This window comes from Neodiprion fabricii, chromosome 4 (assembly GCF_021155785.1).
Source record: "Neodiprion fabricii isolate iyNeoFabr1 chromosome 4, iyNeoFabr1.1, whole genome shotgun sequence".
Taxonomy (NCBI): domain Eukaryota; kingdom Metazoa; phylum Arthropoda; class Insecta; order Hymenoptera; family Diprionidae; genus Neodiprion; species Neodiprion fabricii.
In genome coordinates this window covers 32542515-32568005 of record NC_060242.1, presented here as the reverse complement: position 1 = coordinate 32568005, position 25491 = coordinate 32542515, and the positions used below count along the sequence as shown (strand labels likewise).

Below are 25491 nucleotides of genomic sequence, written 5' to 3'. Positions count from 1 at the left end.
GAATTTTTGGAATTTCATTTCTTCAAACTGATTAATCGACATAGAAGAGATAGATCGGAAAATTTACTATTGCAATACCTCAAAGCAGTCTTTCCATCATGTGCATGTTGATCTATTGGAGCACCGTGATGTTGTAGCAATCTTTCTACCAGAGCGCTGTGTCCTTCTTGCGCTGCTAACATTAGCGCACCTTTGCCATCATTGTCAGTTTCGTCGACCTTGGCTCCAGCTTCCAACAATGCCTCACAGACATCGACATGTCCTTCAAAAGCAGCATAGTGTAACGGTGTCCACCCAGAATTGTCTCTATGTTGCTCATCCAAGCCTGGTAGAAGTGATAAAACTTTACAACCTTCCATCTAATGCTACAGACAGTTTACCTTATCTATATGTATACGAAGATGTTGCTAATGATCCAACTACAGGTGTAGCAAATCATTCAAATTACAATGACTGTAAATACCTCGATCAAGGAGCTGTTTAACTACGTCGGTGCCACCTTGAGCTGCTGCAACACTGAGTACTGTCCTTCCTTCGTTGTCTATGCTGTCGACATAGCAGCCCCAAAACAACAGCAATGCTACAACTGATCCATGTCCCATGCTCGCAGCTGCCCAAAGCGGTGTTCGTCCTGTCGCATCACAGTGATCTACGTCTGCTTCATATTCCAGAAGTAGTTCACAAACATCTCTGTGACCCTCGAAAGCGGCAACTAGTAAAGGGGTCATGCCATCCTTATCCTGATGATCTACCGCAGCACCACGCTCTAAGAGTATCGTTACTACCTAAAATTGGACGATTACATAACAATCTGAGTCACAAAATTGCGTGAAAATGACAAATCAAGTGAATTGGAAACTATAGATTATTCCTTCATAACCTTAGATTGGACGGATGGTAAATCCTAAGTTTAGTTACCTTGGCATAACCGTGGTTGGCTGGAACACAAAGGGCTGCAACGCTGAGCGCTGTTCTACCATCGCTATCTGCATGATTAATCTCAGCACCAAAGTCAAGGAGGTGTTCAACTATTTCACTGTGACCCATGTAAGCAGCTGCGATTAAGGCGGTTCTGCCTTCGTCATCCGTTCTATTAACATCAGCACCATGCTGCAATAGGGCTTTGACGATATCTTCATGACCACCCCAAGCAGCTGCTCGGAGAGCCGTGCGCTGATCCCAATCTGCACAATCTACCATTGCCCCTCGGTCTAGAAGCTGCTCGACAACCTGCGTCAATGAGAATTTTGATTGTTTGAAATTTGCTTCATGAAATAACAGGTAGGTATGGAGATAGAAAAAAAAAACACAACAGACACGATTGACAGACTGTCAACTATTTCTATATCTTGCCGATTGATTATGCATTTCATAATTTATCATGATTGATTGATCATTATCCGATTACCATAAATAATTTTTTATTATTATCTGTAGGCATATGAAGAAAGGAACTAAAAAAATTAATGAACTTAGAAAATATATCTATATAATCTGGTACATACACACGAATAGCATTAGTGTGAATGTTAATGCAGGTTTGTTATAATTCGTAAGCTTCAATAAATAATAAGCTGTCAATACAAGCATGTACGTAGCAGGCATGAAAATGATTAATATTCATCTTAATTCTAGTTCAATTATTTATTAAACTTGTCGTACGTTAATTGCGGAAATACCAATTAGAATCCATGCGCACCTACAAACCATATTACTTTGTACCGATTCAGTTTTATTTCGCAATGCTTATCAGACTTAAATTGGAAAGGAGGTGTAAAAAACAAACCCTTGCTTTCACCACTGGTAAAATTATTTTTTGAACCATCCTAAGAGTATTCGAACAGTATAACGGTTTATTAGTTTGTAAAATGCACGTTCGTGATAAATACGCAGCTGAAATTTGAATCTCCACAATTTGAATTCAGCCGCAGTTGGGACAAAAATGAGCTCCGTACCTAATACCCGGTACCAAATAGGTTTAGTCAGGTGATTAGAAAAATAACAAAAAAATTAACCACAATAATAAAAACGAAATAAAATAAACCAACACTAACTACATCGGGGGTACTTTTAACACTGTTGAGGATGTGCGAGGAGTGACATGGCTGTAGTTGTACCTGGGTATGCCCGCCCCAGGCGGCTGCCCTCAGGGCGGTCCAGCCATCACAGTCCGCATGATCCGCGCTAGCTCCAGCTGCAAGTAAAACTCTCACTACATCAGCGTAGCCATGTCTTGCTGCAAGGTTCAGAGGTGTCTGACCGTGTCGATCTGTAGCTTCGAGCTTGGCCTGTGAGAATATTAAATACTTATCGCACAAGTCCATCAAGAATACCGTCAATTACAAGATCGGGTATCAAAACGAGGTGATTCCAAATTACTCAAGTAGGTGTGTTTCGAATGTAAAGGAAGAGTGACGGACGGATCCGATGCTGAAGTGTGGACAAACAGGCATGTGCATTGAATTCAATCTCTTATACGGTTCTAAGCCTTTAGTCGATGATTGTCGTTAGTAAATTAAGAAACATTATCGTTACCTGTGGACAAGCAGCAAGAGCCAGTTCCAGAAGAGACGCATTACCATCAGCTGCTAGGGTGTGTAAAACGGTACGGCCACTGGAATCTGCTTGGTTGATATCCCCGCTCTCCCCAAGGAGTTCGGTCAACGGTTCACCCAGAGATTCTTCCATTGGACTAACGTCCTGCGAGACCTTTTTCGATTTCAAACAGTAATAAGATAATTCAATTTTAAGATCCATTTTCTGCGTTTCAATGAACACACCAATATCTAGCTTAAAAACTTTCGTCCTGATTTAGGAGATAACGTGAACTACATGTTAAAGTACAAAGTCTGCAATCCTGTTTCAAAAATGACTGACTCGCATTGAATTTCTAACGCAAACTAGCCACTGTTACGATGCACATTCTTGTCCATTGAGTTGGATAAAACTTTTGGTCGATGACTAATAAGTCTCACACGGTGTTAAATAGTGAGTCCAAGGTCTTATTCAGTAATAAGAACTTACACATGATACTGCTGTAGTATAACTCATCACTTTCATTGTTGTGAAAAAACCCTGAAGAGTTTTTGTGATTTCAGTACACTTATGAAATCGAAGAATTAGCGATACTTTTAGTTTTGTTTCACTAATCAGTCCGAAGATTTTTAGAAAGTGTACTTGCAGGACAGTACTGGCCACATTTTACGTAGACAACTGCTCGATAGCCAAAACACGACAAGAGTGAAGAATGATTAAGCCTACCATGTATCTTATCGCGAACGAAGATTAGCGATGCATACTGCAATTGTTTCGATGCTATCTGTGTATCGGATACGTTTGTGTGAGTGGACCCCAGGATGCATGACTAGTAAGTGGCTAAATTGTACTATAGACTCGGAGAAGACCGGAATTACGTATATTTCAAATTGGGTTGTCAACTGTACGTAAACACGTAACGAATTCGAACAACGAAGTTCGAGGACTCACCTGACTAGTAGAAACGACGTCCCTGATCGTATCCTCTTCAATGATTTTTTCCGAAGGTTTAGCTCCGGCATCAACGAGTAATCTTAACAATTTCGTGTCCTGCCTTGGCCAGAGGATGCAATCAGAGCTATCCAAGTAACAATTTTCAATCGGTGCACTACTGCCGATCATCCATAAAACTTGAAGCGTGTGAGCGTCTAATGTACAGGTTGTTGCGTTGAGATTTGTCATGGAGCGTTGAAGATGCTGTCCAAGGACGCAAATCTCGTCGGAGTTTAACTCCGGACCACGCAGAGTGTAGTAAGCTGAGAGCATTGCGTGGCCTTCGGGAGCTGAGCACAAGTACTTTTGGGTGCAGTGTTTCACGTCTAAAAGCCACTCGGCAAAGCTATGGTGAAAAAGCATCAATGCACCGGCTCTGGAAACCGAAATAACACGTCGAAGAAGGTGTAGCCGTCGATTGAAGTCTTCTATTGTGATCGAGGTGTTTGCGGTCCAAACGCACTTGTACAAAATCTCTTGAGTGACTGGCAATTTAGCAGCCAGAATCACATTTAAGAGAGGCTGAACCTTGGCGAATTGTTTTCTGCTAAACAAACGTTGACACAGCCAGAGATAAAGACCGTTGAGTGTTCCCGGGATTTCGCGAACTTCCCGTAGCACGATAAAGTTCTCGGCCACGCCGTCCAAAACTTTTTCCAAGTAAAGAAAACAGCCGTTACTCTTTATGTGCAATTGATTAAGCATCTCCGCCGTGTCCCTGGAGATATGTTGCCGCAGGGCATCCTCCTGATCGAGTCTCGCCAGAATGTACTGCTGTACGTCCCTGACGACCTGCGACTTTCTCAGATCATCAAGACTGATTTTTCTAAATCCCGTGAACATCCGCGAGATTGTCTTGCTCTGTCGTCTCGCTGTGCAAACAAGAAGTAGCCATTGAGGAAATAAATGATGATGGTTAGCGAGTAGTTCGGCTATCGTCCTGCTGACATTGTCGCCTTCCTGTCTCGAGTCTCTAGTCCCGGTTTGGGGAGGATTCAGTACTTGTCCTTCGTCGATCGAGTCGACGAGTAAAAAGAGGCAGTTTTTTGGCGGTTCGACCTCCAGCAGAGGAAAGAGCAGAGCCTTCTTCAAGGCGTCGTCGGGGTCGCGGTCCAAAACGTCTGGCTGTAGAGCCGCCTGGATTTCAGAGTCTGTACGCAGCTTGTCGGCGTACGATTCTGCGACGGCTTCTCTTGACGTGAGTGACGTTGTTCCAGTACTGGGAGTAGGCGAGGCGGGCGACGACAGGTGGATGCCGTCGGTGCTGGCTTGCAACAGCTGGGCTACCAACGATCTGACGAACTGTGCCGGCGACAGAGACGCCTCGCTTCTCGCTTGGCAAAAATGTCTGGCCAAGAGCCTTCTGTTTAGCGCTCGTTGGTGACGGGCGCCGGCACCGGACGATGGCCACGCCAATTCTGCACAGAGTGCGGTTTTTCCGCTTCCGGGACCGCCGACGATCAGAGCACCGCATGTCTTCGAGGCCGGTCGTTGCTCCAAGCAGTGTGACAACTTCATGAAGGCCCATTCTCGACAGAAGAAACGCTTCTTTTCGATCACCGGAGCCGCCATTTTTCGGGGGGAATTAGTTTCAATGGTTTTAGATGTAATATTGGCAAATGTTGATACTCGCTGAAATTTCAGAAACTTTTCTTTGAAAAGTAATTATTCGCTTGTGGTGACACTGAGAAACCGATCACTTCTCCGATCCTTTAAAAATACGTCTTGTAGTTTGACGATGTATTACATATCGATGTAATGTATAGTAAGTGATCTCTCGAACCAACTCGTACGTATATTTTTTTCTTTATCCCTTTTTAATCACCGTCTGAAGCAAAACCAGTTTTCAGTTATCCTTTGAAGTGACGTTGGTACGTCGACAATTTCGATCGAATTCGTTTCACGGTTCGATTCCGCCGGAAATAAATGAATTTGAGGAAATTTCGTCGGCCATGCACCAGAAGTAGGTCATCTGGGTTCGTCCCGTTTAAATCAATTCGCTGGGACACGTGTTCGAGGGCGAATCGATGCTGAACTTTAAGTTTAAGTTAGGATTCAAGTGGCGCGTCTCGTCGGTCCGTTAACATGTTGGCAGGAAACAGGAAGTTGATCCAAGCCCCAGGGGGCTCCGCACCTTCGTCGGTCTCCATCCGGACAAGTCATCGCCTCGACTTGGGACACTTCTGTGATCGACGCCCCTGCATCCTGACTGAAACAGAAGATTAAGTGGAACTTCAACGCAGGGAGTTGTAGATCTGGTTCCTTGATGGATATGGCAACTTATCGCCTCCGCAAGTACGTACACGCCCTATAAGTACTTATGCGTAAAAGGAAAAGGAGTCTACTGGATAATTTGAGGGGGGGAAAATCGATATCGTGCAGAGTTAAGGATCTGGGATTTGGAGTACCTGCGATTTGAATGGGATGTGACTTTTCTCAAACGTAAAATTACTTTTTTCAATTTCCGATCGCAAGACAGCAGTCGCATAGCTCTTCAGAGGGAATTACGAGAACAATTCCCGAACATTCGATTTACACAGTCTACACAGCGTGCTCTTGGTACTGTATACAACTATTGATGAGTTCTGTATGATAAAATTGAGTTCCAGTCTCGGTTACTTCGGAAGTCGGTAGAGATAGACGGTGTCTTTGAAAATTGCGAGGCTAGGCATGTAGCAACGCCTTGGCAACATACACGATTTCCATCGAACAGTAAGAATATGACTTTTGTTTGACGTGACGGGTGTCGGAGGGTGACATAGGTAAATTAGTTCCCCAATCGAGCGGCGAAGATTCAGATAAAATGCGGCTGCGCTTTTACCGGAGAATAATCTCTTATTAACAAGTAGTTGGAACAAACCGATGGATCTTCCATTCTGCCACATTTTTTTGCGCCCTATTGTTACCGCCATGGATCAGATTGAGTCTAATTGAATTACGTAAGTGCGATACGATGTGTGATCTTGCGAAGAACGATCAAGGGTTGTATGAGTTAATTTTCACGAGCATAATATTAGCAGTTAAAGTAAGAATTTAAACAAGCTAGGATGCAACGTCGAGCGACGGAAAATTATACTTTCGCGTTTTCGCAAACAATGGTTTGATAATTGGATAAACGGTAATTCGGATCGCATGTACGGAGGGATGATGTTTTCAAAATTTGCAAAAGATTTAACTTTTCTGTATTAATATTCCATACTGCCGTGACCTTGTAAAATGAAAGTAAAAAAGACGAAGGAAAAAAAAATATCCGCAAGTTTTTGCCTCGTTGTAAAAAAGTTTGAATCCTTTTTCTTCTTACCTTCGCTTGTAATATCCACCTACCATACCTAATTTTCGCGCTATATATTTTCAAACATAGGAAAGTGTAATTTCTCGTTTATCTCGGAGAAAAAACTTTGCGAAATTACAAAAGTCATCTTTCATCTTTAACGCGCGTATAAACGTGTTGAATTCGAACATAAATTTAACGGTTGCGTTTTCGTTTCAAGGAAAAGAATGAGAGCGGTTCATAGAAGAAACTCGAGACATTAATGTCCATCTACGTATTATATACAATTTACAGTTAAAAACAAAAAAAATGAAAAAGCAGAAAACACGATCGTTAATATGATACGGAACAGACTTTCATATTTTCTGCTTAAACGTGGGTATTCCATATGATATAAGAAATTCACACGAACATTGTGCCGCCGCACGGGAGGCACTCAACAGATTTCCCTAATGACTTTAACGAGGGCTTGTTTCTCCTCGACAATATTCCGAGCTTCGTATATGCTTCCGCATCTCCACTGGATATATTTTCTCGTGGGAATTGCTGTTAATCCGTCTCGCCTTCCGAAGTATATTTCATATATTTACACCTCATTATACCAGCGTCACAGTTCACAAACGAGTTAATTAATCAACCGACGTGAAAACCTTTGTTCAAAGCAAATCTGCGAGAGTGTAGACGAGGATGTGGGAGGGAAACAAAAGTACTCTTTTTTTTCCTCTTCTCTATCTGCAAGTACACGAACTTCTGACACAGCTCAATTTTCCCGCAAATTGATCTGAAATGGTGTTTGTGACGGTGCTTCGGTAATCCGGAACACAAGAAATTCCGACAAGATGAAATGGCGAACCGACACGACGTGCCTGACAACCGCCATTGGCTCCAAAGTGAATTTAAAGTTTAACAAAGCATCGTACAAGCTCCGAATCCTACGCACCGCGGAGTCGGTGAAAAGCAAATTGAGGCGTCGTAGACTTTAACAGAGTTGCGCGACGTTTGGATAAGGTTTAAAATTGCGTATAATCAACTAGCAAAAGTGACTCCGAAACTTGCGCTGCGAGTATAAGATACGCTTTATCGTTGAATATTCCATTCTTACTCACAATTCCAATTCTCATTATCTGCCATAATTAATTTCGCTGGTAAATTGGTCGGTTTTTACGGTGTAAAATTGAAAACTGCCTAATTGCAGAGTAAGTTCAACTCGACGATTTCCGTCTGTTGAACGAGAAGTAGGTACGCGGGGCTTACGCTCGTCGGTAGTTAAATCCAAGTTGGGAAATTTATACCTTTTGAGGTAAATCCGGATTAATTGGAGTCGTACAAGCGACGGGGACACCGAGCCGTACGGTCATCGCGGTTTTCCAATCCTCCCGTCGAGCGAAAGGACTAAACGAAGGACAAATTCGTTACGCAAGGTGTGCAAACTCAAGCCTCGGTTTGTCTGCTCCTACGACGAGCATACATCGGTTTCCATTTGCTCGTTTAAACGCGAAACGCTGCAGTGGCAGTGGCACCCAGTAGTCATACGCGTTACTGGTCACCATATTTGGCAGGTTGGCCAGCGGCGCAACAACTTATTCCTGTTTGAAGCAGGTCAGCACAAGCCTCGGGTCAGATTGCTCCTCGACAAGCGCCTATAATCTGCCTTCGAGTCTCGCGAACCTCGAACAAGAATGACTCTGCCAATTTTCTTCGCAAGCTTTTCACCAACGTAGATATATACGTATTTCTACAGGATGCGTCCGTAAGCGTGTCTTTCAATTTCTACTAAATAAAGCGCCAGAAATTAGGATGGGTCAGAAATGTAACCTATACTCATTGTCAGCGTCAGAATTAACCGAGTTTCTTGATTTTTGCTAGCGATCCGGCAATCGGAGACAGTTTATAAATCTGAAACTAGAAACCAGATTTGGCAAACAAACGTGTTGAGCGTGTATAACTTAAAATGAAGTTCAATTTTATCATCATGATACCATAAAAGTATTGAAGGTTCAAGGTATTTCACAAAATTTTGATTTTCAGACTTCACTACCTAATTCGAATGAAGACTAGAATGTTTGGCCGCTAATTCTGGCTGCTAACTTCAGCCTCGTAGACATTTTTTTTTTTTTCACAAAATTAACGTGGCTCAAATTTTTCGTACAGATTAAAACGTAATTTATCTAAAAATTGTTTCAATTTTCATATTACCTTGTATGCTTCTCACTGAATTTTCGCAGAACGTATTTCTTCACCTATACACACGTCTTTGTACAGCCTACTCCGCTGTAGGTAATAATATTGAACATACTGTAATGACCAATGGCGGTGAGTTGAAATAAATCACGATAAGAACCGTTCGTACAGATAAATATGCTGTGAATCCGCGCCACGTCCGTCAGTGGAGACGAAATAAAAAAAAATAAATAGGCTGGCTGTATTTTATTAGCTTCTGGGTCGTTTATCTGATCGTTTCGTTAACCGGGGGTGTGCCCTTTGCTTTCGAGAGTGTTCGACTTGGAAATAAATCGGTGGTAAGAGGAGGCAGAGGATGGCTAATCCCAGTCGTCGTTTGGTGAATTGACGTCGTTGGTTAGCCCCCGTCCCCCCTACTTCAAGGGGGAACGAGATTCCCGGATAACTTTGGTAGTGAAAACAAAAGAGTAAATAATTGTCAATTAGCGAGTTTCCGGAGCTTGGAGGAAGAAAGTCCACGGCTACTGGGTATGGTGTGATTAATTTTTGAGCGGGATGCAGCATAAACCGAATTTCACTCGGAAAAATTTTGTCACCGATTCGGCATATCCGTATAGTTTTCATCGCCGAAAAGCTTCTGGTTCGTTACTTTTGTTTGTTTTTTTTTCTTCATCGATCGCAATTACCCTTAGGTGTGCAGAGAAAACCCTTTTGTGTGTACAGTGGAGCACGGAATTTGCTCGGAGATGAAATGGCGGAGTCGGAGTTAATTCGTAGCGAAGCTTAATTGTAACCCCTTTAGTCGTCACGCTTCCGCTCTAATCACGACCTGGACAAGGGATGAGATGAGTAGAAAGAAAGAGGGTGGAGTGGGAGAAAAAAAAAAAAAAAAAACAACGGATGCGAGGAAACACGTGTAGGTATCCGGTGCCGACCGTACAGAAGATTGAATTACTTTTCTACCGAGGTGCGTGCTCTGTATATACGTATGTATGTATGTATATATGTATGTATGTATGTATGTATGTACGTAGGTATATATCTCCGCATATAGCCGCAGCCACGTCCGACGTGAAAGCAGAATGGATCGCGAAAACTGAGCAACAATAGGAAATAACGACAGGAAGAGAAGACCGGAGGGGGAGGCAATAACGATAACAATGACAATGACAAGCCTAACGATACCGCGGTGTGATAAGAAAGGGAAGCCCAGAAACTGAAGGGAGAAAAGGAAGTGACTGCGGAGGCACAGCGAGCCGACTCGACGTTTGTCAAACGCAATCCCATTCGATTGAACTATACATACATACATCTATGCGGGGCAATCGTTGTTCGTACTTCGTTTGCGACTGATAAGCCGATAAATTCATGGCGGAATATCTGACTTTCGAAAATTAGGTTTGAACGATAATATCGAAACGCTGAAAATATGTCAAGTGACAATCATCCCAGCGTGCAACCGAACGCAAAGTGTACAACGGACAAAAAAGTGTTTTCGACGCTTTACACGCGATTATCTTACACCGCGACTTATCCTTCTGATTTTTAGCGTGTAACCGTGAACCAGAGAACGTGTGAGAGAAAAGATGATAAAAAAAGAAAAAAAAAGAAAAAAAAATAGAAAAAATTAAACGATCCTGTAGAATCGCGTGACCTCTAGTCACAGGGGAAATTTTCTTGCTTCCTGCAGGTTTTTTGTTCACATATATCTCACTATAATACGATTTCTTCCTTGCTTTCGTAGCTTCTAACATACCGTATTATACACACGAATATAAATGCGCAGCATCTACAGCTGGCGAATAAGCTAGCGAACGAGTATAAACCGATTGCTGAGCCAGAAACAAACTGTTTTGCAGACGCCGGGCGCGTTCTCTAGAATGCGTGCAAAAACAACCTTTGATATATATATATATACCTATATATTCTCAGTAATTTATAACGGCACGGATGTGAAATAAGAAGAGAAGAAAAAAGAAATCTCATGGCAAATGAAGACGTAGGCTGTGCAGTGATTACGGTTCAAGTATCGTTGTTATTTTTCCACAAACGTTAATCGCAGTCACAGACTCTGCCAGTATGGCGTACCATACATACATATCGGTATAATGTTATGCACGAATATCCAAAGAATGTCTACTTTTTTGTAACCATAATAACGACTAAAGATAAAATCGATAAAACGTGTTACACGCATACAATGAATGATAAATTTTGCATAACGCGTAAATTTTTAACAATTACATTCTTTCCAAGTTTGGATAAACTTTACATACGTGGTAGTATCTGAAAGAGTTCCGACGGAAAGGGCATAAGCAAGAATAACTCCGTCGTCCAACGACAAGAGACTTTGCGACATCGGCGGGAAAATTATTCCGCGTAGGGGATAAAATCTCCTCCAAGCTGCAAGAAGAGAACGACCAGCGTTGCGGGTTCTTTTCGCATATGTTTTACGATCATGAGACAAAGATGGCGTCTTATAGCCGGATCAGCCAGTCTGTTTCAGAGCAATTGGCAGGCGAGGAGGAGGCTGCAGCAGAGCAGCGTGTCTCACTGCCTCGTTGTGTAGTTTTATATCCTACACGATCATCGCCTACGACTACGCCATTTACACGCTACGCATCTTTATTTTATAAATACATTTTTTCCACTCGCGTGAACAGTTGACCGTTTGCGAATAAATTTTGTTCGCTGTTTCAATTTCAATACATTCGTCGTGTATGGGTCATAAACATTTCGCCTGTAAGGAATCACTCAAGGTATATTGAAATACTGACCATTCCAATTTAGCGCAAGGTCTTTTGATTTCTTTCTTTCCTTCTTTTTTTTATTTGTCAGGCTCCACGTAACGTACGTACTACCGATGACCAATGATTGATAACGGATGCGTATAAGAATAGAACGAATCAGGTAACGTTATTTCAGCAAAATTATTCCGTTGTATAAATAATGAAATTTGCGATCTCTATACCTGTTTCTTCGGATAAGAATTTTATCATCTTTCATGCGTTATGTTCACCAGTGAAAATGCCGTCGAAGCATCTTTCGCATTAAAGATATTTAGAAAAAAGTACAGCCCAATTATTGTACTTGTAACACGACGATGATAATAGAATTATAATTTCACCGCAAAGTGACGATTTATTTGTTTCTGTAAAATCTATTCTTTCGGAAGATAATCGAAACGCGATGGACTGAAACTTGTCCAATCGCAGGTTAAATTCGCATTGACGGCAAAATCTGGAATAACTGTAATTGATTGCGGAAATACGGGAAAACGGAAGTGCTGTTGGGGCCTTCGCGTTAAAGAGGAGATGCCCTGTAAACCCCTTTGAACCCCCTTTCCTTAAATTCGTTCAATGGAACCAAAAGTTCCGTTTCTCCTTGGCTTAACTCAGGTTCATAATTCGTCCTTTGCCACCGCTGCCGGTGACGTCGGGTGAGAAAAATGTTATTTACCGTTAGACGAAGGTCAACCTTTATTCGAACTTTGACCGACCTCCGTACCTACTCCACTAACGATGAGCCATCGATATCATATCGCGACACTTCTTACGGTCAACGTATCGTGGTATGTAAACCAGTCGATGATACGACGGACAAACATTGCGACCCTGTGAGATATACAGAGCGGTTTTCTTGATTGCCAATAAAGGTGTCCGTAGAAAAACGAACCTCGGATGACGAAAGATATCTCTGGTAAATTTCTTTCCACAGATAAGGAGTTAACGGTGCAGTGCGAACGATCTTGTAGCGCCTCGTATCCACGACGCGGATAAGAAGTAATATCGTAATAATACCGGTCCGTGATTAATCCCCGTAATCGTTGATAAATCTCGCAACCGTCTCTGGTCGTATGTAAGGACCAGACGGATAGGAAAGAAACGAGAGACACGATCTCACTGCATGTCTGCCTGATCCCTCGATCCGTTATAAAGGTCTTAAAGACTGTTAGATTCGTTCGCGTCGTCTCACTCCTCGAATCGATTGTCGGTTCCTCCTGTCAGTTCGGCACCGTTACTTGATCGAATAGTGAACCTTCACACCCGCTGATCGTAAGGTTTAGGCAATGAGGAACCTTTTTTTCGCCACCGAATTTAATCCCCCGAACACGACCAAACTTACGCTTCTTACTACGTCAACTGTAGGCTAGTTTATCCTCTTTGGTGTGCGTACGCATAGGGGAACCACCACCTAATTTACTCCGGGGGTCACGTGTCTTTTGATCCTTTCACGCGAACCGTTCCTACGTATTTCAATTTGTCGAGATGATGTTTTGGCCAGAGGTTGTCGCAATCCAACGGCTTGACTTGATAGTTCGATCCGGTGTTAAGATTAATCGCATAGATTACTTCGTCAAATTCATATGCGACCGAATTTTAAACGACTCTCGATTTGGCGCACCGTCGAATCTGCAAAACTCTCCAACACTCATATACCATACATACGTTACTTACTTTCGACACTGAAGATGAAAAACGAATCACGCTGTTATAGAATTATACATCGCAGTCATCCGCACAGGAAAAAAGAGTTGATCCTATGACGTTTTGTTGTTTTCAGGCATTCGTTATACACGCAGCGGCGTCGCGGCGTGAAATTTTAACGAACTAGTCCTACAATAAAGCGCTAGCTGAATAAAAGTTGTTAAGGATTTGAGAAGGTGGCAGCTGGAAGTGGATGTACGTACCTACTCGCAGAATTCTAAGGAAGGTAAAGAGTTTGGCTCGCCGGTGTGAATATCATATGGTATGATAAAGACGTTGACAAAGACACGCGGAAAACTAAAATGCATGCATTTGTATAATGACATATGTATATTATACCTATACGTATAAACTACGCTGTTTCACGACGTAGTACGTAAGGAAATGTGACTTTGAAAGGCGTAGCTCCACTCCGTCCGTAAATGTAGGTATACGTAAAAAAGGACACTTTGTCTCCTCCTTGTTGTCGGAACTTTTGCTAAAATTTATTTATCCCTGCATGCGACAAATCACCAATAAAAATAGATCGATCGCTCACGCCTTTTCGAAAGTTAGCAGGTCCTTATCAACCGTTTATCCCAGAACTAGTTATTCTATTTCTCACGATAGTCGGGGCCATTCTTGGAGACTTTTTTTTGGGTGGGGGGGAGAAGCGAATGCAATTCGGGAATATAAACGATGGTTTCGATCTATAACCGTACGCGAGACGGGTTTCCGTCGAGACACGCTGCGCCCATTTGAAAATAGAAAAGAACGAGGCAAAAACGAGAAAAAAAAGCAGCACCGCTGCAGCAGCGATTTAAAGTATACGTATCGGAGAAGCCATGGGAGCTGCGGAATGCAGGGGGCACGTCTATCCGCAATGCAGGTGAAGTACGAAGGCCAAGTATTTAGTCGTTCGACTCGAGTGATTGCAGCGGTAATGGTTTCGGGTGAGTAAGATGAGATAAAACTAAAAAAAAAAAAAATTATCGTTAATCTAGGGATAAAGAGAGAGGAGAAATTTAACGGGAAAAACCACGCGGTTTGCATTACGTGCAATTTGCGAACGGGAGGCGAATAATTATTTCTCAACCACGAATAAATGTACAGACGATCGTGTGGCGTGAATTGAAATTGGTCAGGGTGCAGATGCGCTAATTGATAATAATTAAGAATGAAAGGCGGAAGAAGAAATTATCGGTAATCACGATCTACATTCACATGAACATTATACCCAAGTAACGTAAAGATGGACGCATATGATCAAATGACACGGTAAAATGCACGTATTATGCGAATAAATTTCGCCTCAAACGATAAACGTGCGCTTAGACGTATTAAACGGAAACACTTGAAACGTGAGTCATTCGCTTTAGCGGCCGACTGACAATGCGTGAATGAGACGCTCGTGTTTAATTGCGATTAATGAGCTTAAGGAAAGAATTTATTAGGTGCGAACGGAGTGGCGCCTGAATGGCTTGAAAAGCTGCAAAGAACGCGACTCTCTGGAGCATCGCAAGGCACGTGTAAAGTTTACACGCGACGATTACCGCTGCACGCTTCGGCTTAAGCTGAGCAAGATTAATGAACAGCTGCAATTAATTTCAAATCAAATTGACCATTCCTACCATAAATATGCGATGAGAGAATTTTTATTACACCACGCGATACTCGCATGCAGCCTTTCGAGATTCTCTTCGTACATAACATGTAGATATACAGGTATATACGTATAAATTATCCTTTCACCATTCGTTCGTATAATTCGATCCATCCGTCGATTTAACGCTATATATTGGTATATTTTTTTTTTTTTGTTTCTCCCCAAGATACCTCGACGTACGTTTGTAAAAAGAACGTTACGCAAGCAGGCGTTTCAAGAACGGCACACTAATAACCAGACTTAGGCTAATCCAATTACTACAAGCAAAGTCGCCCAGCGGAGCAGTCTTGCTCGTCAAGCCTTAATAATCCAGCACAACGAGTGGCATTGTACACAATATAAATTTATATAGTAAGACGCGAGAATTGACGAGTCTACAGTTATTATTTTATTCATCAATCATATTTCATTATTGTTCTTTGCCTCTAATCGTCTGTATATACATATGCATATACAATAAGGGGAAACGACAAATTGACGCGTGTAACGAACATGTGCGTCTCGTGCGGATGCATTGTATGCACAAAACCGGCCGCTGCAGCAGCAAACTAATTTGCTACAATCTATATCGTTGAGACAACTGATTACGAGTACCAATTAGCGATGTTGCGGGGTACAGCGAACCGCTGTCAGGAATTAATACGATCAAAAGTGGCAAGTGTGCGTGTATAACGAACGCGCGGCATGTGCGTCTGTGCAATAAAACTCGGTGATTAATATGGCAAATAAATAATACTTGATCGATTTGAATTGACCGTCAAGTTTTTTTTTAATTTCTTTTTTTTTTCTCCCTCGTCGTCGTATCAATTAATCGTCTCATTTGAATACTTGCATATATATATATATATCATCTTTTTAAATTCTCGACGATTTTAAAACATACGTGTGTGTGTGTGTGTGTATGCGTGTATATATATACACACATATGTTGAAACCGCGATGTCGGTTTGACTAATAAATTTTTTTTTTACATAGATTTAGGAAGCTGAAACGAATGTTTGTTAATAAAATTTTTGATTACTTGGGCAAAGTATTATGCGTCAATTTTATTAACCGCAGGGAGAGGTTATTTATTCGGTGTGTATAACAGTAGGTACACCTGTATATTTCAGTATAATTTTCGACCGCACGGCTGTCGTATAATACACCGATGGTGAAAATCGTTGAATCCAAGATAATATTTATTTCAGTAGTCTTCAATCGGACATTCAATCATTTACAAATGGTTATTTACTTGCAGTAGGAAAAATTCGTTTGAAATAGAATTATTTTCATTGGAACAATCAAACATTTTTCTTTGAATAAATAAATTATCCGCTAAGGACGATTGAAATAAACATTATTTTGGTTTCAACTACTTTTTTTTTTCAGTGTACTATACGAATAAGAATTAATTTAGATTGTAATAATATACCACACTGTGTGTCTAATTAATACTTTTACACGGAGCAGATATTAGATATTTCAATTTCACCACAACTTTCCGCGATTCTCTATTATCGTGTGATTGTGCACTGCATACATATTATAATAATTCCATGTACAGCATTTACCTGAAGTTATACGTATACCTATACTATTACACTCTCGGATATTAATTTCTTGTTTAACGGCGCAGATACTACGCCTTGTAATACGTGTCCACATTTGTTTCAATTAAATTTAATTACCCTCCGCATGAGGAATATGCGTACACCTACACATGGACCGCTTATATTATCTTTGCGGTATGATTAATGGCTGAAACTTCTGAACTCGCAATATAAACGTATCGTATTTTCAACATTTATCGAAATCATGTGACGAATAAATTCATAGATAGATTGTAAATTAAAATCGACAAGATTATTAATCAATCATCCATATTTTTCTCTAATACTTTAGACAAATTTTCTTTCTCACTTCGTTTGAAGAAGTGTAACTAGTAGATCGGTTACACGGTGGATATTTTATTAGATGAAAGAGAGCGGGGGAAAAATCATCCCCGATCACGACAGGATTAATGAATGAAAATAAGTATTGTCTGTACACTCGATAAATCTGCATACGCGGGTACGTTAATATTGATTCGTACATGACCCAGCTGTCGCAACAGACACAAGTACAAAACGAGCGAGCGAGCGAGCGAGCGAAGCGAAGGCGACCCAGAAGTCGTTGCGGTGAGAAGTCATGTACCTACTCCGAGATCATTAAAATAACGATGCAAATCGCGCAGGTAGGCTGAGAATGAGAGAGAAAAGCTCGTTATACGCGTTTTGCAATTCGCTGCACTCGTTCCATTGGTAAAGTCCTGCACGAATTACTTTAAGCTACCGAGTTTGCCGCAAATGCTATCGGACTAGTTTGTTTCACGACTAATCCGCCTAGTAACGTAAAAATAATCGCGCACCATTTATACACAGATTATCCAGAGACCTGCCGAGAGGCCGTCTAAGATTTAAGAAACGGCTCGTGCGGAAATTATCTATCTCTGAATGAAATTACAGGAAAAAGCGAATTTAATCGTCGCAAGATTTCTTCGCCTTTTTGTCATCGCTGTAAATGCTAGAAGAGCAATCGGGAAAACTAAGCTTCAGTCCTTGAAATTATCGATGCTTCGGTAGAACGGTTTTTCGTTAATAAATATTTACAAGTTAATTGTCATTTGTAAAACACCCTAGACATAGTTTAGGCTTGAAAGGACAAATGTGGATATGCAAGGAGACAATGAAGATTGTTTTATTTTTACCTCCAAAGTTGTTATTATTATTCTGCCTATATCCCTGGGTCGCATTTATCCACCGTTCGACCCTGTTGAGTGCCCGTTTTTTCGCTCCACCCTTTTTTTTTTTTTTTTCTTATCCTCGTATAAAAATGTCAAAACCCTCGGCGATTGCGAAAGGTCTCAAGGGATAAAATTTTCTCCCTCTTTGTCTCTTTATACTTGCATCCTCGACCCGTGGCTTTTGGGTCTTTTAAAAACCCGTCCAAAGTAAACAGTCGTTGTAGCGAGAACGTATCGGCAACCTTTTCATTAAAAACACGGCAGAGACCTCTACCGTGAAATTCCGGTCTTGACCTTTTGAACTTTTCCGGAGGTTTCGCGTGGCGTAGAGTGGCGCTATCCTTGTTGAACTCAACTCGTTAATTGCACCGACGAAATTGCGGATTAGCCCTTCGTAAGCGGGTGTATCGATTTTCTTAACCAAGTTCCCACGGAGCCGTTTCTTCCGATTAAAACCGTAGGTACGAGGATCGGATTTACCGCGAATCGAATTATACAATGCTAAGAAATTTCGCGAGTCATTATACGTGCAAAATAAGGCACGAGACGCGAAAATCCATCATCATTCGCGATATTTCTTTTATTATACCCTTGCGTTTAACGGCCTGCAAAACTGCTACGTACGCTATACTTACACAGGCATGCAGCGTCGCTATATTTTCGCAAAATTCAATATTCGACTGCGTGCAAGCGAGATAAAAAAAAATCGTGTTTAATTCCTCAATGCACGAGTGGACCATCGCTAAACCCGCAGTTTGTACTTCGGTTGGTTACGTATGTAAGTCTGACTTACATAGGTAGATTCGCGAAGTTGCAGAAACGCATTAAATCATTCGAAGGATATCGTCGGAGTTTCTTTTCCGCGGAAACTTGACCACCGTGAGTGTATTAAAAGTATATAAATCTCGAGAGAGGTTCGTTAAACGAATATTACGTTGGCGTAACGTTTCAAAGAGCGAAGAAAGAGAATTCTCTTTGAAACTCGTTGGACGATCTGTGTATGCATATACGGTGTAGTCGCGACGACGTCAGAAGTTGGAAAAGTAAGAATTTCATCCGACCTACGAATCTGTGGTAGTAAATCTGCCTTTGTACTCGTTTGGATCGCAAGCGCGAAAACTTGACGGAAAAATCTTACGTATTCTACGAGTTCCGATCTATCAAGCTTGATCGAAAACTTAAAGTTCCACTTCCAATTTCCGATGGTTAAATTTCTCTCTTATATCTCCAGGATGGAAGGAGTAAGAGAAATCTCATCAGCTATTTGAGAATGTGAGAAACGGTAGAATGACGATGGATAAATATTGATGCATTGATCCGTATAATTCCATTTGCTGTGTTAAAGGATATTATCGATCAAGTTTATAATCCATCGAAACTCGAAGTAAAAAATAACAATTTTCCATTCGCCGCGAGAGAATAAAGAAGAGGATGAAAATTTATCCCGAGGTTAAGGATTTCGGTCGCCCGGTAAGGTGGATCTCGCGAGGTTATTTAATTCCGTCTCTGCAAGTTGTTCAAGACTAGGAAAACGGAATCAGAGCGCGGTGAGGTGAGATGGACCAATTAGACGGTTTGTTGGGCAGACTAATTGATTCCGCGGGCGTTAATCTTTGTAGTGGTTGGAGTGGTGGGTGGTAGGTAGGTAGGTAGGAAGGAAGGTGGATGGGTGGGCGACTCGTTTCCACAGAGGTCCATACACTCGGTCGGTTGGGCAAATGGCTTCGTTCAAAGATCAGAGAACTTAATCAACCCCTTCGAGTTCACGTTATAGCCGTGTGCAGAGCGCAGGCAGGATATGTCTGCAGAAATAGCGAGAGACTAGAATAATATTCCCTCCTTCACGGTTATCCTTCCACTATCACATACATACAATATAATAATACACGGAAACGTGAGGGGATTAAACAAGCAGGAATTTCCGTTTACGCGGAAAGCTGTACGATACGGAGGACGCGATTCTACAATTAATTATACTCGCGCCTCCTCCTCATCTTCCTCCCGGTTGTTTATTTACCAAATAACCCTCGCTGAAGAATTAATCAGACGAATTTCAGGACTGCTTGAGTTGCTCGTTGAATTATTGCGCTGACAATGAAACGAATCCGTCGTCTCCGGCCTGCGCGAAAGCTTTTACTCGAGGCAAAATCATGCGCTTGCATAGCGATAAATAATTGCAAATCGTACGACGATTGGTAATCGAGGAGTGAAAAGTGCAGCAGGTAAAATTTGCGGATCCCGTTTGCTGCTCATATTTTGAGTAGGAAGACTTGTTTGCACGTGTGTACAAAACGAGCTGACAAAACACACCGGTCGCAAACGAACGTCAAGCGTGCAGCACCGCAAAGTAGACTTCAAACAATCTCGCGGTAAATGTAATATTTTTCTTAACACGTGAAAATACGTTGGCTAAACACGGAATATTTCTGATTCGAAAGGAGGAAAGAAACATACGAAAGCACATTCCCGCAGTTACGTACGTGTATAATAACAAGAGCTGAATTTAATATTTCCTCGGGATTTGCGTGAAAGTTTTTCCCATCAAAAATCAAGTTTACAAAATAATTACATGTACTTGAAGATTTTTACTAAAAAAATTGATCACGTTGAGGCGTTACACGTATCGCCTGGAGGAGTGCTGCGGCAAACGAACGGAATATAATTTGCCTGTGAAAACGCGAGTTTACAGAAAGAGCCGTCGCGTATACAGCGAAAGTTGAATGCCGGAGGAGTGGGCGGCGGTGTGTAAAATTAGAAAATTTATCGCAAAACTATGTTAATACCATGCTCATCCTGTTGAACTAACGCGCGAAGCATCTCATCGTGTCAGTAAAGAATTGTAGTATATTAGGTATATGTAGAGATGAAAGAATTTCAGGATAATTTTAAGCGAAACGCTGTTTATACGAATGGACCAATGTTTACGTAATATTTTTTTTACACTCATATGTCTTAAGTCATTACATATACATACAACGGAAAAGTTTAACCTCTTTTTATCGGTTCGCTTAAAAAGTTTCGGCATATTTCAGGCAATGGGAAATGACAGAATAAATTAACGTCTTTCGGATATTGAACGATACTCGGAGTTTGGTTAACGTAAGAAAATCACGATGTTAAGTTAGTAACGTTGACGCGTAACAAAACATTAGATGAAAAAAAAAAAATAAACGTCATTACTTTGGAATTTTAAAATGGTTTGGAACGAGTTTGCTTTTCAAAGTATAACGAGCACGTTACGCTTCATTGCGGTTTGTCATCGGTTTCGGAGGTTTCGGAAAATCCTTGAGTTGCGAAAAAAATTATTTTTCCTAGCCATGCGTCGTTACGTTAACGTTACTGGCTTCAACCTCATAGAAAATCCGAGTGGTAGGCAACGTGGCGTAAGACGGCAGGGTCCGAGTTTCCGATTCTGGTTGCTGGTTTAACCTGCCCGCAGTGCAGTGTGCGCGTACGGGGGATACTGAAAATAAAGTATTCTATATTTACACACGAAACGCTTTGAGTTTTGGAGAGAAAAAAGAGAGAAAAAAAGAGAGAAAGAGAGGGAGAGAGGAAGAGACGAAGAGAGATCGTTGGAAAAAGAATCTAAGAGAGATTTGTACAAACGAGGTACACACACACATATATATATATATATATATATATATATATATATATACACCTATATTTCGAGGAGCTGCGCGGAAGAGGAAATACACCAAGTATATAGTTATCAGCGGTGAAAGACTGTGCAGACGATTCTTCGAAAGAGGAGAAACGAATACTCACAATCAGTAACCACGTTATACCTATAACCAATATTCAGCCGCGAAATTTTTTGCAAATTGAACAGAATCGATGAAGCATTCGGAAGCAGAGCTGGGAGAACTTATTTTTTTTTTTTTTTGCTTTCCTCATCATTCCGCAGACAAGGAAAAGAGCGAAGAACTCCGAGGAATGGGGCAATTCGGTCGTGAATTTAGACGTTTCAAGAACTGGAAGCGGTGTCGGGTTATCGATTTTTATACATATACATATTTAAGAACCCTTTCGTTGATTATCAGGGACAATTCTCCGTCAACGATCCTCTTGAGCTCGCGCATACGCGTTGAGTGAAAGGTTAAGTTGTCGAGATTTTCCTCGCGGTGAAGCTTTCATTCACCCACATCTGTGCATATACGTGTATATATATATATATATATATACATATAGATATATATACAAGTATATACCCGTCTTCGCTATAGACGTTCAAGTCCTCCCCCCCAAATGTGCTTTAAGTTAATTCTCGCACTGATTAGATTGCACCTTAGAAGTAGTCGCGCATTAGCCACCTTTCATCGCGCTTTAAACCGCTTCAGCGGTATCTCAATCTGCTTTAAGCGTTGAAATGAAAAAGTTTCAAGAATTATTAACATTATTAAGATTAGAGTTCCTTGTTTTATCTGCTTGAAATTTTCTGTTTTTAATTATACTTCTTTATAGCGGAGAAATATCATTCTTATCGGTTAACAATTAATAGGTAAATTTGAATGATATGATTGAATTTTTTTTTCTATCTATATTTACCATTAGTTCGTTATCTTCAGCACCAGGATCCGAAATGAATTATCTACACGTTTAATTTAGGTTGGTCGTTAATTTCCGACACATACTTGACACTCCTGGAGTCGATGAATAATGACGAAGAAACAAAGTTTGAATTATTTCTGATTTTTAGTTTGATTGGAAAGGGTGTCGAAACCGATTTGACAAACGAAAAGTGTTTTAGAACCTACCGCGCTGCATTTTTTTTTTTTTTGCCACAACTATTTTCACACCCATTAATGACTTATGATATGTTACAACGTTTGTATCATAGAGCATTTGATGTAAAACAAATATAGTCCGTACAACGTTGGAATGCGATAAGAGCATCATCGAATACGTTTATCTGCTGAAAATACTTCGTTTCTTGTCATTCTATGTCTCTCCCCCTTTTTACTGACCAAATAAAACAAATAAACCAACAGTTTTCTTGTTTTTTATTAAAAAATGAAGTTCTTTTTTTTTCAACTTCAAATTGATATTGGGACTCTTTCCAATCCGGCTAAAAATCGGAAATAATTCAGAAACTATTTCCACGTTAGAAAACTGATATTTTCAGGTATTTCCGCAACCAAATTAAAAATCCTTCTAAATTTCCATGTTTTCCAGATTTTCCAGATGTGCGACCACCCTATGAAACACAAACGATTATCAAGAAGCACACCCCATCGCCAGCAACACGTTCCGTGTACGAGAAATGTCGTCCATCTTCCATTGCGCCGTATAACTAATAGATTCCGTCTGATTTACAACTCGATACGTGCACTCCGACAAACGGGGCAACCTGCTTCAGGACGAAACCTGAAGGTGCATATTACGTAGAATGGACGGGTTGTACGTATCTCGACGCCAAGTGAACCTGTCTGTTAGGCGAGATGGAAATACGTTACACATAAGCGTGTATACGTGTAGTATACGTATAGCATTACGCTTACATAACTTTACCTTTAGACCGCAGTGCCGGTAGAAAATTTATAGTACCATTAAAATAGTTGTAGTAGTTTAGCGGCGTAGGCGAAGCTGTGTACGTAGCGCGATCCAACGATATCGAATTCCGGTTGTTGCAAAACACAAATTTTATTAGCCGTCTATCCGCCCACCGACCGACCGACCCGATGCTCACGTACGTGTCGCATTGACACGTGTAACGTATCAGTGGCTTGTACATGTACGTTCGTACATCTCCTCAATGCAGCAATTCGGCCTTGTTACGGAACGATTCATCGAGATTTTTGATGGGGCCTTATATTATTACGTGTAACGTATCAAATTTAGACAGATATAAATTTCTGCACCTGCATGACCCGGCAGAGAGAGAGAGAGAGATATATACGGTTATACATGAAGGTTTTCCGGAGGAATTTATTACGGGGTGTATGAGTCAAGGCCTGACTTAAGCTGACCCGGTTTCACCCTGCAAAGGCGGGGTTTGGTTGGATGAGACCGCAAACACGTTTCATTAGTGGTTGCAGACTGTTGTTGGCCAGGCGGTGTTACATCTAGCTACGCAGAAGGCGGGTGGATAGCACAGGTATAAGGTGTATTAGAGCGGTGGATGGATGCAGGAGCTCCTAGGTAGGTAAGGGAGGAAGGCGAGCGCGGCAGCCCTAGGAAATAGGTTGGAGCGTCGTCGTCGTGGGATGGATGAAGAGAACAGTCTGGTGGATAGAAGAGCTTTATTCCCCCCGCGCGGTGAGGAGATTTAGATTAGCCTGGTAATTGGAGAAATAATTTGGCGAGCTCGTAATCAGGGAGAAGATTATTTATATGTATATACATGAATATGTATACATGGGAATAGATTGCGAATCTTTCGGATAAGTCGTAACTAGGTTGGTACATAATAATACGTTTAAATTCAAATTCCAGCCGATCCTGTTTTGAAAATAACGATATTTTACACTTTCAACCCATACAATTGAGTTTCCGTGAGAGATAAGCAAGACGAGAAATACTGATTACACGCCATCATTGATGCGTTTTCATATGTAAAATTCACAATTATTGGCGTCATGAACGATGCATGGATATATAATATAAATATATAAATACTGTACAAAAAAGAAATGCGGCTTTGGGAATGAAACGCGTGCAGAAAGAGATGGAGAAAACGTGCGGGAAGGGGAGGATTGTATAGGTATAATCACACGGAAAATAGGGGCGGGCAGATAACGAAGCGAACGTCAAAAGTTTCGGACAGATCGTTTTCAACAAATTGAAATCCATACGGGCGAATCAAAAATCGTAAAACCATTAATTTCGGAAAGAAATTCAGGGAAAAATTGTAATTCATCTTCGGAAGATTACTTACAATACACGAAAATCAAGCATTTTGTACTCAGGACGCGTCGTCGCGGCGCGTGGATTTTATACGTACGTACATCCCCTTCATTTATTTCGTACAGAAACCACCGGACGTGAGGAAAGTTTCGACCCTTGGAAAGTTGACGAAATTGGTTAATTAACTCGGGCCGGAGGGAAGCAAAGCCGGGATGAAGTTCGGAAAACAAATTCATGCAGTATACCGAAACCGCGGTAGTCAATTAGACAGTTAACAGAATTATAATCATACACACCGCGATCGTGTTTTAAAATATTTGAATAATACGGTCTCTGATATGAGGTAATTCCTTTAAAAAAAAAAAATTGAAACCAGAGAAATCCCCTTTGTTTTGCAAAAAAACGAGGAAGAGAAAGAAATAAATTAAACTTGAAGTAAGGAATCAAAATAAGTATATAAATAAATTTAAAAAAAAAAAAAAAGAAATAAATCAAATAACTGATAATACTTGAAGTCAAACACGAAACGCACGATGCGATTCAACGAATTTTTTTTTTTTTTTTGCGGGATTTTACATCGACAAAGAAAGGAAGAAGAAAGGAAATTTCGAGGAGGTGAGTTGCCGTAACGGCGCTCGAAAGTTTTTCGCAAAATAAATAAATAAAATAAAATCAAATACAGTAAGTGAAAAAAGTGAGATAAAAGTACAAAAGAACCTTGGTATCGATCGTGTTCAACGATATTTTTCCCTTTTCATAAAACTCT

General features: G+C 41.0%; 1 protein-coding gene across 9 annotated transcripts in view; it reads right to left on the bottom strand.

Moving 5' to 3' along the window:
* Positions 1 to 25491, bottom strand: part of LOC124180192 (ankyrin repeat domain-containing protein 50) — a 79950-nt gene that overhangs the window by 5573 nt on the left and 48886 nt on the right. For 7 of the 9 annotated variants that reach the window (XM_046565365.1, XM_046565368.1, XM_046565370.1 and 4 more), the window contains 6 exons: positions 3487 to 5737; positions 2536 to 2709; positions 2055 to 2288; positions 919 to 1230; positions 464 to 785; positions 79 to 325 (listed from right to left, as the gene is read on the bottom strand). In XM_046565365.1, coding sequence (XP_046421321.1) covers positions 79 to 325; positions 464 to 785; positions 919 to 1230; positions 2055 to 2288; positions 2536 to 2709; positions 3487 to 5100 — 2903 coding nt within the window. In that variant the 5' untranslated portion in view covers positions 5101 to 5737. The remainder of the gene's footprint in view (positions 1 to 78; positions 326 to 463; positions 786 to 918; positions 1231 to 2054; positions 2289 to 2535; positions 2710 to 3486; positions 5738 to 25491) is intronic. The other 2 variants (XM_046565374.1, XM_046565375.1) reach the window with 1 other exon arrangement.